Source organism: Gobio gobio, assembly GCF_949357685.1.
Source record: "Gobio gobio genome assembly, chromosome: 5".
Taxonomy (NCBI): Eukaryota; Metazoa; Chordata; class Actinopteri; order Cypriniformes; family Gobionidae; genus Gobio; species Gobio gobio.
The window spans coordinates 59028390-59043900 of NC_137101.1; the positions used below are offsets into that span (position 1 = coordinate 59028390).

At 43.0% G+C, this 15511-nt stretch overlaps 1 protein-coding gene across 1 annotated transcript; it reads right to left on the bottom strand.

The window, feature by feature from the left end:
- Positions 1 to 9258: 9258 nt before the first annotated feature.
- Positions 9259 to 15511, bottom strand: LOC307126063 (uncharacterized protein). Its single transcript, XM_079816420.1, has 2 exons — positions 15245 to 15511; positions 9259 to 11684 (listed from the first exon to the last, which is right to left on the bottom strand). The coding sequence occupies exons 1-2, from the start codon at positions 15363 to 15365 to the stop codon at positions 10213 to 10215; spliced, it is 1593 nt and encodes a 530-aa protein (XP_079672546.1). The 5' UTR covers positions 15366 to 15511; the 3' UTR covers positions 9259 to 10212.

The following is a 15511-nucleotide window of genomic DNA, read 5'->3' on the forward strand; positions in this document are numbered from 1 at the left end:
GCTGTCGTTGCAACCACACAAGTTTGCGACGCTGTTTGCGAACGTTCATTCGAACGACGGTTTCGGGAAACACTGACTGGTTGAACTATGTTGATAAAGACGGAACTTGCGACCATAGTTGGCTAACGATGCTTTTGGGAAATGCACCCCAGATCTTCATGGATAGCCTGTTTGATTTGATTTGACCACAAAACCCTGCAACCCTGCTGTCTTCAGGTTCATGGTACACTCTCAGAAAAAAGGTGTCACTGGGGCGATACCCTTCAAAAAGGTTCTAATATGTACCACTTAGGTATTAATGTGTACACTTTTGGAACCAATATGTACCTTTGAGAGACTAATATGCATTCTTTAGGTCAGGGGTCTTCAAACTTTTTTTTCAGGGGAAGGATCCCTTAGGCCAGGGGTGTCCAATCCTGATCCTGGAGGGCCACTGTCCTGCAGAGTTTAGCTTCAACCCCAATTAAACACACCTGTACTAGCTAATCAAGGTCTTATTAGGCATACGAAGAAACTCCCAGACAGGTGTGTAGAGGCAAGTTGGAGCTAAACTCTGCAGGACCGTGGCCCTCCAGGACAGACTTTGGACACCCCTGCCTTAGGCGTTAGAGACATGGAGCGGGGACCCCCAATAAAAATGTGTCAAACAGAGTGACATATTAAGCATAGAGCCTTCGATATTAATAGAAACTAACTATATTATGATTAAGAATAAGATATATTAAGACAGTAATTCAGAATGCATATTATTGTTGCACATGCACTGTCTGTATATTACTTGCCATTGTTAAAATTAACAACATGCTGCGATAAAAAAATCACAATTCATTAGTTGTTTGCAGTTGTTGCAAATTATTTTAATTAATTTGCAGAGTCATACATTTATTTTACTAATCAGATGGACAATTAAACATTTACCTGAACTTTAGTTTCAAGTTTATTAAAACATTTTAATTTCACTGTGAGATGGACAATTAAGAATCAAATCACTATATATATTGATACGAATGTTTTATTTTAAATCTATGATTCTCTATGATAAGATACATCGCGTATCTATTTTGACATGCCATATTTTTGTCCCGTGCTAGTTATCACTGTCAATTGCAACTTCAAGAGTGAAACACGCATTTATATGTAGACGTCACTTCCAAAACTTTGCAGTATGTAATTTGGCGTTGTTCCCAAGCGGCAACCTCCCGCAGTTTCTCTTGAAGCCAATACAGAAGTGCCTTAAACTGCAATTCATCGACTGGCCACTAGGGACAGGCTCCAGAAGGGAGCAGAATCTCATTGAGCCCCATGTTAAAATGGCCAAATTTACAGCAGAATAAAGCATGTTTACAGCCTGGTACAAATTGTGGTTTTGGTCTATACGGCAAATTTTGCCCTTCATGACAACTGTGAGGGGAGTGAATTTTTTTATAACTAATTCGTTTACATTATATAAAGCATTAAAGTTCTGCATAATTAAGGGCGTAGCCACTTCGAGTGACAGGTGGCTAGCCATTTATCTGCTGTCTGTTAGTCATCACGTCACTTAAGCTCCGCCCACGTCCCGCCTTTTTGCCCATTTTCTGTTATCCGGGAGTGACGCGCGATGACACGCTGCCAAGATGGCAACGGCCATCTCGTCCATACTTTGCGCTTCAGAACGACTCATCAGAATCCTGTGGGTCCATATTTTTTTACAGTCTATGGTTGTTCCTCTTAGCAGCATGATAAACAATACTTTTATTCAATGGATTACAGCTATATAACCTCAAAAGCACGAAAGAGCGCTCACTTTACAATCACAATTAAGCTGTCACTCATCTCAGTTCGCAATCTCATATCGTTCCATCAAAATCTGTAAAATTGTCTACACTAAATACTGAATCTCTTACTTACATCGTGTCTATGTTGATGAGAGAATGCACGAGAGCAAGCAGAACTCAGCACTGAATAAAAGTGGAGTGGATTCTAACTTAAACACCTCTGATTGGCCATTGCATTCCAGAGATCCTCGAGCATGTCTATGATTGCAGACCTGCCAACATGTACGCATTTTTCGTACTCGGCACGCATTTTGACCCTTTGGTACGCTTGTACGATTCGCTGCTCTCTATGTACGCATTTTGTTGCATCTTGCATTTCGCCGGTTTCAGTGCAATATATGACGTTGATTCTGCTGCTGAGCCACAGCGTGAAAGTGGAGTGAAAAGCTTTCGGCCAATCAGACTGCTTCATTTTAACCCTCCGCTTACATGCCCGCCCCTCCTAGACAAATGCTTCGAGCCCGCGCCGTGCGCGTTCGTTTCATTTCAGTCAGTGCTTCAAGCAAGCTAGGCAGGCCGGATAACTGCAGGCGTGCATGCCATGGCTGAACCGCCTCACAGAGATTTGCTGTTGGCGGTTACAGCCGCGGATGACTTGACGAAAAAATATATTTTAAATTTGGGCGAGTGGCGGTTGAACCAATCAAATAGAAAAAAAATATATGCATTCTTAAATATTGTTACAGTGCACTAAGCAAACCTGCAAGCTATGAGCCAAGCTGTCAATATGGAGGCCTAGGCTAAGTTACTTCTCGTAGATATTTTAAAAGAGCCAGTCGTTGTAGCCTACCACTCGGGGAATAGGCATTTAAACAGACAGATTATGGAGTGATATAAAAATGGCATCGGGCAATGGCAGCGCGAGTTGTTCAGAAGAACGCAAGAGCTAAACTTCTACAAGCTCAATAACATCCACAGCAAAAAAAAGGGTAAAAAAGTAGTCGAAAAACTTTGCCCGTCGTTTATTAGCAGATGTGCAAGGCAAGCGGGCAAGTTTTGGGGTTGTTATGGATAATTAAAATGTGAACATGCACGTTGCACAGTTGTGCGGTTGACTTTCAGCGAATTTTAGTGAATGAATAGAGTTGGCGTTTCTGTAATATTAAATCTCCATAATTCTTTTCTTGTATGATTTTGTTTGACCTGCTGGTATAAAATGAATTAACATAACGGTTGTGTTGTGTTGCGTCGCGTCTTGCCACATTCAATGTAGAAAGCATTGCTTTCGTTTGAGGGTGCTTAACTCGCACCAGTAGACAAAAAGTTACCTGATTGTGACAGATGGTCGAATTCACATGACCCATTATAAATTAGCATTATAGTCTGCCATAGCCTACCCTACAGTATAAAAAAGACCAAAGCCCTCTGATGCAGGGAAGATGAAAAATGGGGATAAAGACAGAGGTAAAGTGATGTAATGAATGAACAGTTTATCTAATTGCATAGTATTAAGATACTAGTAAATGAATGGCAGCTATTTTTACCTTAAACTTTATGCTAACAATTGTGCTGGGTTGTCTAGAGAGGCACCAGACAGTGTGACTTTACCTTAATCTTGTCAGATTTTTTTAAACGCATGGAATATCAGTTTTTTATTAATGTTTTTACTCTACAGTTGTGTAGTTGTGTTAAATTATATACATTTTTATTTATTAATTAAAATTCATATTTAATTTGATTAAATATTAAATTAAATGTACATGTAAATTAGTAATAATAGTCTATTTATATAATAGCAACATCTTATGTCAAATTCAAATAAAATATCTACTACTCAGTTTCATTCATAGTGAAAATATGAAATGTGCCATAGTTTAGTGGAAGATTGCTGCCATCTACTGGAAAACAAACACTTTTTCTATTGAATACGGTAGTTTGTTATTTATCTTACTATTTGTGTTTAATCTGTCTTTGGTTCTATTTTTGTATGACGTTTAACCATCATCAGTCTTTTTTGTATATAATATCCTGAACACAATAATGGGTGTGCAGTAGAGGTCTTCACGGGTCCAAAAATTCATACCCGAACCCGAAGAGACCCGTGATTTGCTTAACGGAACCGACCCGGACCCGTCTATTATTTCAAAAGCTGGACCCGACCCGTGCAGATCCGAGAAATGCCAAAAATGTAGTACCCGGAACCGACCTGGACCCGTCTATTATTTAAAAGCTGGAACCGAACCCGGCGGGAAGACACAGACCCGATTGGACCCGACTGTCACATATTCCATAATAACTGATATTAACAAGTCAATAAACAAGTTATGAAAAATATAACTTTTTGTCTTACCTAGCCGTCGTCTCCCTTCCTTTTAATGTTACTTGTGATGCATTACATCCTTGCCAAAAAGTTGAATCCATGTTATTCCTCTCTTGTTATTCCAAGCATGCTTAATTCACTCATCATTTCAGCTGTAAAAGTCCACTTTATGTCACGGTGACGGATGACAAATGGGTCTTTGCAGATTTGCATTTCGCCAAGTTAACTCGCATAACTTTGACTGTTTGCCTTTTTGAACTATAATAACGATTGCTCGTTCGGTGGCCGCTGACGTCCGCATTATTTATTTGCTATAATCTCTGTGAGCCGAGTCTGACCACCAAAACTTTAAGATTAAATAAGACGGTTCATTCATATTATTATTAAAGTCAATCACAGCGGAAGCTCGGGTTGCCATAGAAACATGACACGAGCTTGAGACCGCACATGCGCGGTGGCTGGAGCAATCTGAAATATGAGTTTTTTTACGCAATTTGAGCATCATAGAAAACATTTGTGACAGTTCACCTGAGATTTTGTTGCTGATTTTAAATATATTATTTAAATATAAGTTCAAATCAAACTTCAACAGTGCGTCATGTAGACAGCACTTGCTTTTTCTCATGTTTGTCCACAATATGCATGAAGGATGCCCGGACAGAAGAGGTGGCCGTGGGTTAAACTTCTTTATATTCGTTGTTTTTTTAGCTTTTTTCGCACATCACTCATGAAGGTAACCATTATTATTACCGTGCGCTTGCAGAGAGAGCGCGAGAGAGAGAGAGCGCGTGAGGCGAGCGAGCAAGAGAGAGATCGCTTGTGTTTTTCTTCTTTCTTTCTTTTAAACCTTATTTCCCGGCTCACACTTTTCTTATCCTAATTTTACAGTTGCAAGTTACAAAAAACACACAAGCAGTACTGAATGACTCTGATCACGGGCAGATGTTCTCCGGTTCCGGATCGACTCCGGTATTACACACAATGTTAAACAGACCCGGGACCCGTAGTAATAGATTGGGACCCGACCCGGACCCGGCTGATCATTTAAAATATAGACCCGAACCCGTACGGGTCCCGGGTCGGGTCCCGGGTCCACGGGTCTCGGGGGCTCCGTGAAGACCTCTAGTGTGCAGTAACTGTATAACATTTATGGTCTACTTGTATTTGTTTATGGAGTAGCTAATAAATCGTAATTGGTGAAAGTATATTGTGTATATTATGTATTTTAGTGTTAGGTATCTCATAGATTACTTACTGGTGGGTGGACAACGGTGGAGCGTACATTGGCGGTGGGCTATCGGGTGCGCTGGGGGCCCGCAGTGGGGGGGGGGGGGTGTACTCATAAAGTTTCTTCAAGGTTGGCAGGTCTGTGATTGGCTACATTTCTCACCGCTGCAAAACCCGCTATGAATAAAGTTTCACGTTCTCCAGAGCGCAAAATCAAACGCAATGTTTGCCAAATCTGTTTCTCCAATAATATTATACTATTACAGTATCCTGACCCCCTGCAGTACGGCTGCGGAACCCCGGTTGAAGACCCATGCTTTAGGTACAAAAGTGTACCTTTTTATAAAGGTACCGCCTCAGAGACTACTTAACATTGATTTTTCAAGAGCTGCATATTCAATAATATTTAATTTACTTGTTATTTAATATATAAATAGGAGGACCGTGACGTCGCCCGGTATGGCGCAGCCGGGGCCCCACCCTGGAGCCAGGACTGGGGTTGGGGCTCGTATGCGAGCGCCTGGTGGCCGGGCCTTCCCCCATGGGGTCCGGCCGGGCTCAGCCCAAAGGAGCGACGTGGGGACACCTTCCCGTGGGCCCACCACTCACGGGAGGGACCGTAAGGGGCCGGTGCAAAGCGAATCGGGCAGCAGTCGAAGGCGGGGGCCTAGACGACCCGATCCCTGGACACGGAAACTGGCTCTTGGGACATGGAATGTCACCTCGCTGGCGGGGAAAGAGCCTGAGCTTGTGCGTGAGGTTGAGAGGTTCCGACTAGAGATAGTCGGAATCACCTCCACGCACGGCTTGGGCTCTGGAACCACACTTCTCGAGAGGGGATGGACTCTTCACCACTCTGGAGTTGCCCATGGTGAGAGGCGACGGGCTGGTGTGGGTTTGCTTATAGCCCCCCAGCTCTGCCGCCATGTGTTGGAGTTTACCCCGGTGAACGAGAGGGTCGTTTCCCTGCGGCTTCGGCTCGGGGATAGGTCTCTCACTGTTGTGTGTGCCTACGGGCCAAACAGCAGTGCAGAGTACCCGACCTTCTTGGTGTCCCTGGGAGGGGTGCTGGAGAGTGCTCCGACTGGGGACTCCGTCGTTCTACTGGGGGACTTCAACGCCCACGTGGGCAATGACAGTGAAACCTGGAGGGGCGTGATTGGGAGGAACGGCCCCCCTGATCTGAACCCGAGTGGTGTTCAGTTATTGGACTTCTGTGCTAGTTACAGTTTGTCCATAACGAACACCATGTTCAAGCATAAGGGTGTCCATCAGTGCACATGGCACCAGGACACCCTAGGTCGTAGGTCAATGATCGACTTCGTGGTCATTTCATCTGACCTGCGGCCGTATGTCTTGGACACTCGGGTGAAGAGAGGGGCGGAGCTGTCAACTGATCACCACCTGGTGGTGAGTTGGATCCAATGGCTGGGGAGGAAGCTGGATAGACTCGGTAGACCCAAACGTACTGTGAGGGTCTGCTGGGAACGTTTGGCCGAGTCTCCTGTCAGAGAGATCTTCAACTCCTACCTCCGGCAGAGCTTCGACCGTATCCCGAGGGAGGCTGGAGATATTGAGTCCGAGTGGACCATGTTCTCCACCTCCATTGTCAAAGCGGCTGCTCGGAGCTGTGGACGCAAGGTCTCCGGTGCCTGTCGAGGCGGCAATCCCCGAACCCGGTGGTGGACACCGGAAGTAAGGGATGCCGTCAAGCTGAAGAAGGAGTCCTATCGGGCCTGGCTGGCTTGTGGGACTCCTGAGGCAGCTGACAGGTACCGGCAGGCTAAACGGACTGCAGCCCGGGTGGTTGTGGAGGCAAAAACTCGGGCCTGGGAGGAGTTCGGTGAGGCCATGGAAAAGGACTATCGGCTGGCCTCGAAGAGATTCTGGCAAACCGTCCGGCGCCTCAGGAGGGGGAAGCAGTGCCCTACCAACGCTGTTTACAGTGGCGATGGGCGGCTGTTGACCTCAACTGGGGATGTTGTCGGACGGTGGAAGGAATACTTCGAGGATCTCCTCAATCCCGCCGTCACGTCTTCCATTGAGGAAGCAGAGGCTGGGGGCTCAGAGGAGGACTCGTCCATCACCCAAGCTGAAGTCACCGAGGTGGTCAAGAAACTCCTCGGTGGCAAGGCACCGGGGGTGGATGAGATCCGCCCTGAGTACCTCAAGTCTCTGGATGTTGTGGGGCTGTCTTGGCTGACACGCCTCTGCAGCATCGCGTGGCGGTCGGGGACAGTGCCTCTGGGATGGCAGACCGGGGTGGTGGTTCCTCTTTTTAAAAAGGGGGACCGGGGGGTGTGTTCCAACTATAGGGGGATCACACTTCTCAGCCTCCCCGGGAAAGTCAATGCCAGGGTACTGGAGAGGAGAATTCGGCCGATAGTTGAACCTCGGATTCAGGAGGAACAGTGTGGTTTTCGTTCTGGTCGTGGAACACTGGACCAGCTCTATACCCTCTACAGGGTGCTGGAGGGTTCATGGGAGTTTGCCCAACCAGTCCACATTTGTTTTGTGGATTTGGAGAAGGCATTCGACTGTGTCCCTCGCGGCGTCCTGTGGAGGGTGCTGGGGGAATATGGGGTCCGGGGTCCTTTGCTGAGGGCTGTCCGGTCCCTGTATGATCGAAGCAGGAGTTTGGTCCGCATTGCCGGCAGTAAGTCAGACTTGTTCCCGGTGCATGTTGGACTCCGGCAGGGCTGCCCTTTGTCGCCGGTTCTGTTCATATTTTTTATGGACAGAATTTCTAGGCGCAGCCAAGGGCCGGAGGGTGTCAGGTTTGGGGACCACACGGTTTCGTCTCTGCTCTTTGCGGATGACGTTGTCGTGTTGGCCCCTTCTAACCAGGACCTTCAGCATGCACTGGGGCGGTTTGCAGCCGAGTGTGAAGCGGCTGGGATGGGGATCAGCACCTCCAAATCCGAGGCCATGGTCCTCAGTCGGAAAAGGGTGGCTTGCCCACTTCAGGTTGGTGGAGAGTTCCTGCCTCAAGTGGAGGAGTTCAAGTATCTAGGGGTCTTGGTCACGAGTGAGGGGAGGATGGAACGGGAGATTGACAGACGGATCGGTGCAGCTTCTGCAGTAATGCGGTCGATGTACCGGTCTGTCGTGGTGAAGAAAGAGCTAAGCCGTAAGGCGAAGCTCTCGATTTACCGGTCAATCTACGTTCCTACTCTCACCTATGGTCATGAGCTTTGGGTCATGACCGAAAGGACAAGATCCCGGATACAGGCGGCCGAAATGAGCTTTCTCCGCAGGGTGGCTGGGCGCTCCCTTAGAGATAGGGTGAGAAGCTCAGTCACTCGGGAGGAACTCGGAGTAGAGCCGCTGCTCCTCCACATCGAGAGGGGACAGCTGAGGTGGCTCGGGCATCTGTTCCGGATGCCTCCTGAACGCCTTCCCGGGAAGGTGTTTCGGGCATGTCCAACCGGGAGGAGGCCCCGGGGAAGACCAAGGACACGCTGGAGGGACTATGTCTCCCGGCTGGCCTTGGAACGCCTCGGTGTCCCCCCGGAAGAGCTAGAGGAAGTGTCTAGGGAGAGGGAAGTCTGGGCATCTCTGCTTAGACTGCTGCCCCCGCGACCCGGCCCCGGATAAGCGGAAGAAGATGGATGGATGGATGGATGGATGGATGTTATTTAATAAGATAAATTAATTAATAAAAGAAGCGCCAACCTATATTGACGCGTATATTGATGCTATAGGAGGCTTGGAAGACATGGGGGATATGGTGAGGCAAGCAGAATGAGGCCAAGGGATCGTGAGAACCGGGCGTATCTCACGGAGGAGCTTCGAAAGCATAAATTGAGGAGCGATGACAGTGAAGGACGAGAGAGGACCAGGCCTAGACTTTATCTTGTGTTTTGTTTATGTTTTATGTGTGTGCGGCAGCCGTCCGTGACGGGCTACCTGTTTTACTTTCCCTTTTTTCTTTTAATTTTTTTCATTTTATTTATATAATAAAGTGTTAAGCGTTCGCCGGTTCCCGCCTCCTTCTTCCCATAACAACGAACTGTTACATTAGTGCCGAAACCCGGGAGGAAGGGGGGACATGCTGTCAGAGAGCCCTCGCTGCTGAGGGGGATCGCAGTGCTGAGGAGGTCGGGCAGCACGGAGGAGCGGAGACCACGAGTGGCTGCCCGAGGCGGTGGTGTTGGAATGATGGAAGACCACGAGGGAGAGAGGGGGGAGAGTAGAGCGCAGTCTCAGGAGTACCCCCCGGCCTGTGAGGGGTGATGGGGGTATGTGGTAAGCAGAACAAGTCATAGGAGCCGTGATAACAGGGCGAGGTCCGTGGCGTGATAGATAATGAGCGTCAGCTGCGTGCCGAAGCCGTCTCGTGTCTCATGGAGGAGCTTTGGAAGCATAAAAGGAGGAGCGACAACAGTGAAAGACTAGAGCGGACCAGGCCTGGATTTTACGTTGTTTATGTTTGCACCAACTTTAGGGCAATCGGTTTGTAGCTCTGCTTCAACTGTGCAATACCCTCAGGAGGGGCGACCAAAATGAAATGACATGCCGACTGCTAACCGGAAAAAGGTTAATCGCCTCTCGTTTCCTCCTGTACGACAAAGCTGAAATTCATCCCGACTTAAAAAATAAAAAAAGAGTTGTACGAAATCAAAACAAAATCAAATTGTACACAATCAGACAAAAATTGCAGTGTTTGTTTTCCATCAGTTGTTCAATTGATCTTAAAGTTTTTGTTATTAGTTCTTGACACTAACACTCATGTAACTTATAGACACAGATGACCATTTTGTTGTTTTGTTTTTTACAGATTCTTTTATTTATGTTAATCAATCAACATTTATCAATGGCCATACATCAGATTTCTGTTTCTGAGTTATTCGAAACTATCTACACTGTTGGCATGTGTCTCTCTAGTGTGAATTCTCAAGCAACTGTTCAGGTGTCCTTTTTGAATGAAACTTGTTCCACACTGACTGAAGTGCAAGGGCTCTCTCCACTGTGAATACTCATGTGCTCATTAAGGTTTCCTTTTCGGCTGAAACTCTTTCCACACTGTTGGCATGCGAAAGGCTTCTCTCCAGTGTGAATTCTAATGTGCCTCTCAAGGCTTCCTTTTAGAGTGAAACTCTTTCCACACTGTTGGCAAGTGTAAGGGCTCTCTCTAGAGTGAATTCTCATGTGGACTTTAAGGTTTCTTTGTAGTTCGAAACTCTTTCCACACTGTTGGCATGTGAAAGAGTTCTCTTCAGAATGAACTCTCATGTGCCTTTTTAGCTGTACTTTTTGAGTGAAGCTTACTCCACACTGAGGGCAGGTGAAAGGGCTCTCTCCATTGTGAATTCTCAAGTGGACCTTAAGGTTTCCTTGTATACTGAAACTCTTTCCACACTGGTCACAAGTGAACGGCTTCTCTCCAGTGTGAATTCTCATGTGGTTATTAAGGCTTGATTTTTGAGTAAAACTTGTTCCACACTGTTGGCATGTGAAAGGCCTCTCTCCAGTGTGAATTCTCATGTGCTTATCAAAGTTTCCTTTTTGAATAAAATGGATTCCACACTGTTGGCATGTAAACGGTTTCTTTCCAGTGTGAATCCTCATGTGGACTTTAAGGCTTCCTTTGTGACTGAAACTCTTTCCACACTGTTGGCAAGTGTAAGGCTTCTCTCTAGAGTGAATTCTCATGTGGACTTTAAGGTTTCTTTGTAGTTCGAAACTCTTTCCACACTGTTGGCATGTGAAAGAGTTCTCTTCAGAATGAACTCTCATGTGACTGTTCAGCTGTACTTTTTGAGTGAAACTTACTCCACACTGAGGGCAGTTGAAAGGGCTCTCTCCAGTGTGAACTCTCATGTGGACTTTAAGGTTTCCTTGTATACTGAAACACTTTCCACACTGGTCACAAGTGAACGGCTTCTCTCCAGTGTGAATTCTCATGTGGTTATTAAGGCTTGATTTTTGATTGAAACTCTTTCCACACTGTTGGCATGTGAAAGGCCTCTCTCCAGTGTGGATTCTCATGTGCTTATCAAAGTTTCCTTTTTGAATAAAATGGATTCCACACTGTTGGCATGTGAACGGTTTCTTTCCAGTGTGAATCCTCATGTGGACTTTAAGGCTTCCTTTTTGACTGAAACTCTTTCCACACTGTTGGCAAGTGAAGGGTTTGTCTCCAGTGTGAATTCTCATATGGACTCTAAGGTTTCCTTGTTGATTGAAAGTTACTCCACACTGCTGGCAAGGGAAATAACTTTCAGTCCCTTTCTTTTGAGCCCTTTTTCCTGAAGTCTTTTCAGTCTGTGAGTAACTAAAATATTTTTCTTCAGTTATGACATCACAATGTGTCTTAGATTGATCTTTCTTTTCCATTTCATTCAGATCTCGACTCTCCTCTTTCAACACCATCAGGTCTAAGGCAAAAAAGACAAAAAAAAGTTTAGTCCCACAAAGCAACAGACATTTTACTAATTGGTCTTTTCATAAACTATATAGCCAAACTGAAATATGTGAAATAGAGTGAAACAAGCTGAAATATGATATACAATATATATATATATATATATATATATATATATATATATATATATATATATATATATATATATATATATAGGATTGGGTATCGTTTGAATTTTACTGATTCTGCTTCTTATCGATTCCTAAATTCAATTCCAATAAGGTAAACTGACGTGGAAACCAGCAGAAACATACCAGGAATAAACAAGTAATAACAGTTTTTCAGCCCACAAATCAACTACATTCACCATGGATTTAATGTCGTAACTTTAACTGATATAAATTATTAATATCAAGGTTTATACAACCTTTTGAGTGAAATCCAAGCACATTTAAAAGACTTTCAAGTGCTTAACACTTTTTCCAGCACTTCAAAATTCTAAATATTATCATCTAAATGTTATTTTTAATATGATGACCAAAATCATTATTTGTTTATCTTGAAAGATTGTCCCATTTGTAAAACAAAAAATTTCAAGCTGTAGGAAAACCCCCAAAAATAGAAGCAACATTTTTTTTATTTATCACTATAACCAGTAGAAGCACTTATTGGCTTATTAGCCATTTTTTCCCCACACAGTTTGCTTTTAAGTTTATATTAAAAATATAAATAGAATGCACAATAATCCATGCAAGAGATGCTGTTTCCAACTTCAAGGCGGCTTGTGTGTGTGTGAAACGGACCGACTTGCACATTATACTTTAGGCTTCGTGTGCGTCTAAACCATCAAATACACAATAAATAGCCTATGTCAAAATGACCGTCAGTTTATATCTTAAATGGGCATAAATAGTTTGGAGAAATGGGAAAAGGATATTAGATCTGCATTCAGTCTTAAAGGGGCAGCATCTAATAAACCTGCTGATGATTGAGACATTAATGTCAATCAAACAACAAAAGGAAAAGAGAAAAAATACTCACAGCTCTTGAATAAATAACTTTAGCTTTAATAACATTTACATTTACATTTATGTATTTGGCAGACGCTTTTATCCAAAGCGACTTACATTCAAGATACACATTTTTACATTTTGTCAGTTCTTGCTTTCCCTGGGAATCGAACCCATGACCTTGGCGTTGCTAGTGCCATGCTCTACTGTTTGAACTACAGGAAAGCTTGAAAACAATAATATCATGTGGATGATTATATTCTCGGGTGAGAAACGTGCCCCGCTGACAGATGTTGCAAAGACACACAGATAACGGTGTTAAGTGATGTTTCTAACAGCACTTTGTGTTTTCTGTTCTTAAACCCTCGACAAAACTTAAAGGAAGCATTTGTCTCGAGATCATTTTGCTGTCGTTATCTCTCTCACACTCGGTGAACATCTGTGCTTACCTGCACTCGTGAATGCAGTGATGGACAGCTGTCCTCATTCGACTGGTGTTTGGATTTGATGTGATTTCATTAATTAATTTTATCAAAAGTAACTCCATTTTGTAAGATAATTTTCAATGTTCATCTGAGTAATTCCAAACATAGCGAGGCAGGACATTATGTGATCAAATGCACTTAACTTATTAACACGCTCCACAGCGCCACCCAGTGGATTTGCGAGTTTTAGAGGGATTTATCATGGATTCAATGCATTTGCGGCCAGCAAAGCAATATAGTAAAATTCAAATAATATTTTTATTTTTCGAATATTAATTACAAATCGAATATTCGAATAATCGAATATTCGTGCACACCCCTAATTTAAACGGTTGTAACAATGCATATTTTATCTCCCTCATCTGAACTTGAATAAACAGCTGTCCCTAACTGCAATAATAAGGCATTTCAAAATAAGAGTCCCTGTGTATTTCAAACTTGTTGAAGTAAAAGTCACGCATTATATGTTTTCTCCCTGGTAATTATTGATATTTAGGTTACACAATAAATGGTGTTAATTTCATTTCTATTTAATTCTTAGTGAGGAGGAAAGACCAAGAACCGTATTTGACACATATATTATTCAATAAAGTCAAATCCAAATCTAATCAAAAATATTAACAGAAACTAATAGTACCTCAATGATACTAAAATATCACAAAGTCTGTTTTATAAAGTGTATTTTTTTTCATTGCGTCCCACAATTTTCTAAATGCGCACCAACATTTTTCAATTTAGGAGCATATGTGCTCCCTGACGAGTACATCAAAACATTAAAAGCACAATTATGTCAAAATGTCAGTTTTCGGCATGTATTTAAGTAACAGTCTGATATGTAATGCATAAATGCTTAATTAATGCATTAGCCTACAATTTTACTAAACTCATTAGATTTTAAACTCTTATGATATTTAGTCGACTAAAACTAGACTAGAACTAAAACAATTCAGGTGACAAAATATGACTAAAACTAAATGGCATTCTAGTCAAAAGACTACAACTAAAACTAAATCAAAAGTTGCTGACAAAATAAACACTGGCGCGTTCTTCAAACCGCAGTGGTGCCGAGCAGAGCACCAACGTGTGTGTATTCATCTGAGCTTCATTGGTCTGTCACTGCTCGTCAATGTCAAAATATTTGAGATAAACAATCAAATCAGAGTAGGCGGGATTTATGTTCTGTGCGAGATAGTAAGCTAAACAAAAAATTTCATATTTGACTGCTGATTTAGGTCAGAAATGTTAAATTAATGACAAAAATAATCAGGCAAACTAATAAACTTTTGTCTAATTTCGCCATTTTTTATTGAAAACAGGCCTATGTGATGCGATTCATAATGTATTAATTAGTAGCCTAAATGTCATTGAGAGGGGACAAGAAACAATAACAAAGCCGTTTTCATCAGATTAGGCTTAAGATTAATAATTCATGTGTACATATTGTAAATTAATATAGGTTAATACAATTTGTAGCTTTCAGTAAATTAAAAAAGACAGGGCAAGATAAGGAGACCCACTGACATGGCTTTAAAGCTATCCCCACGACCCTGTATTAGGCATACAATTAATAATGAATGTGTACATATTGTGAATGAATTTAATAAACTTAGTTACCTATCTTTCCTGTTAGCCTTCATTAAATTAATGTCTAAGAAAAATGATTCATAAAACATATAACGATCTGTTGACCTTATGTTTACTTTCTTCACTGACAGATGAAAATGAAAAGCATTCAGAGTTCAGCTTTAGGTGGGGAAGAGACAAGGCAAGAGAAAAAAAGAGATGTGGAGATGAGGAGAGACAAATAATCTACTGACTTGGTTTCAAAGCTATTGTTAACAATTTTTTTGCCTTTCGCTCTGTTAGCGCTTTTGGTGTAAGAAAAGCACATTACAAATAAAATGTATTATTATATCGCTTTTAAGGATGTCTGTCCACGAGACCTGCTCCATGTCAAATAAAATCACTTTAATTAGGACACTCTTAAGACCTCCTTCAAAAATATCCTTCATTTCTGTGGAGCTGGATATTTTCATAATGATCAAATGACTGAGTTCAGCTTTGAGAATGAAACCAACCTGTTTGTTCCTCAGTTTTTTCATGTTTCACTCTCAATGTTTCTTCAATCTTCACGTCTCCACTCTCCTCTTTAATAAACGCCATCTTTACATCTTCACTATCCTCTTTAATAAACGCCATCTTTATAATATTGTGTCATGTGAATAAGACGGAATGATTTCTATAGGTTTAAACATCATAAAAGCTTAAAACATGAACCTTTCTTCAGCCGAATCACAACAGATGCAGGAGTGTGGTGCAGCCTTATGACATCACACCACCAGACC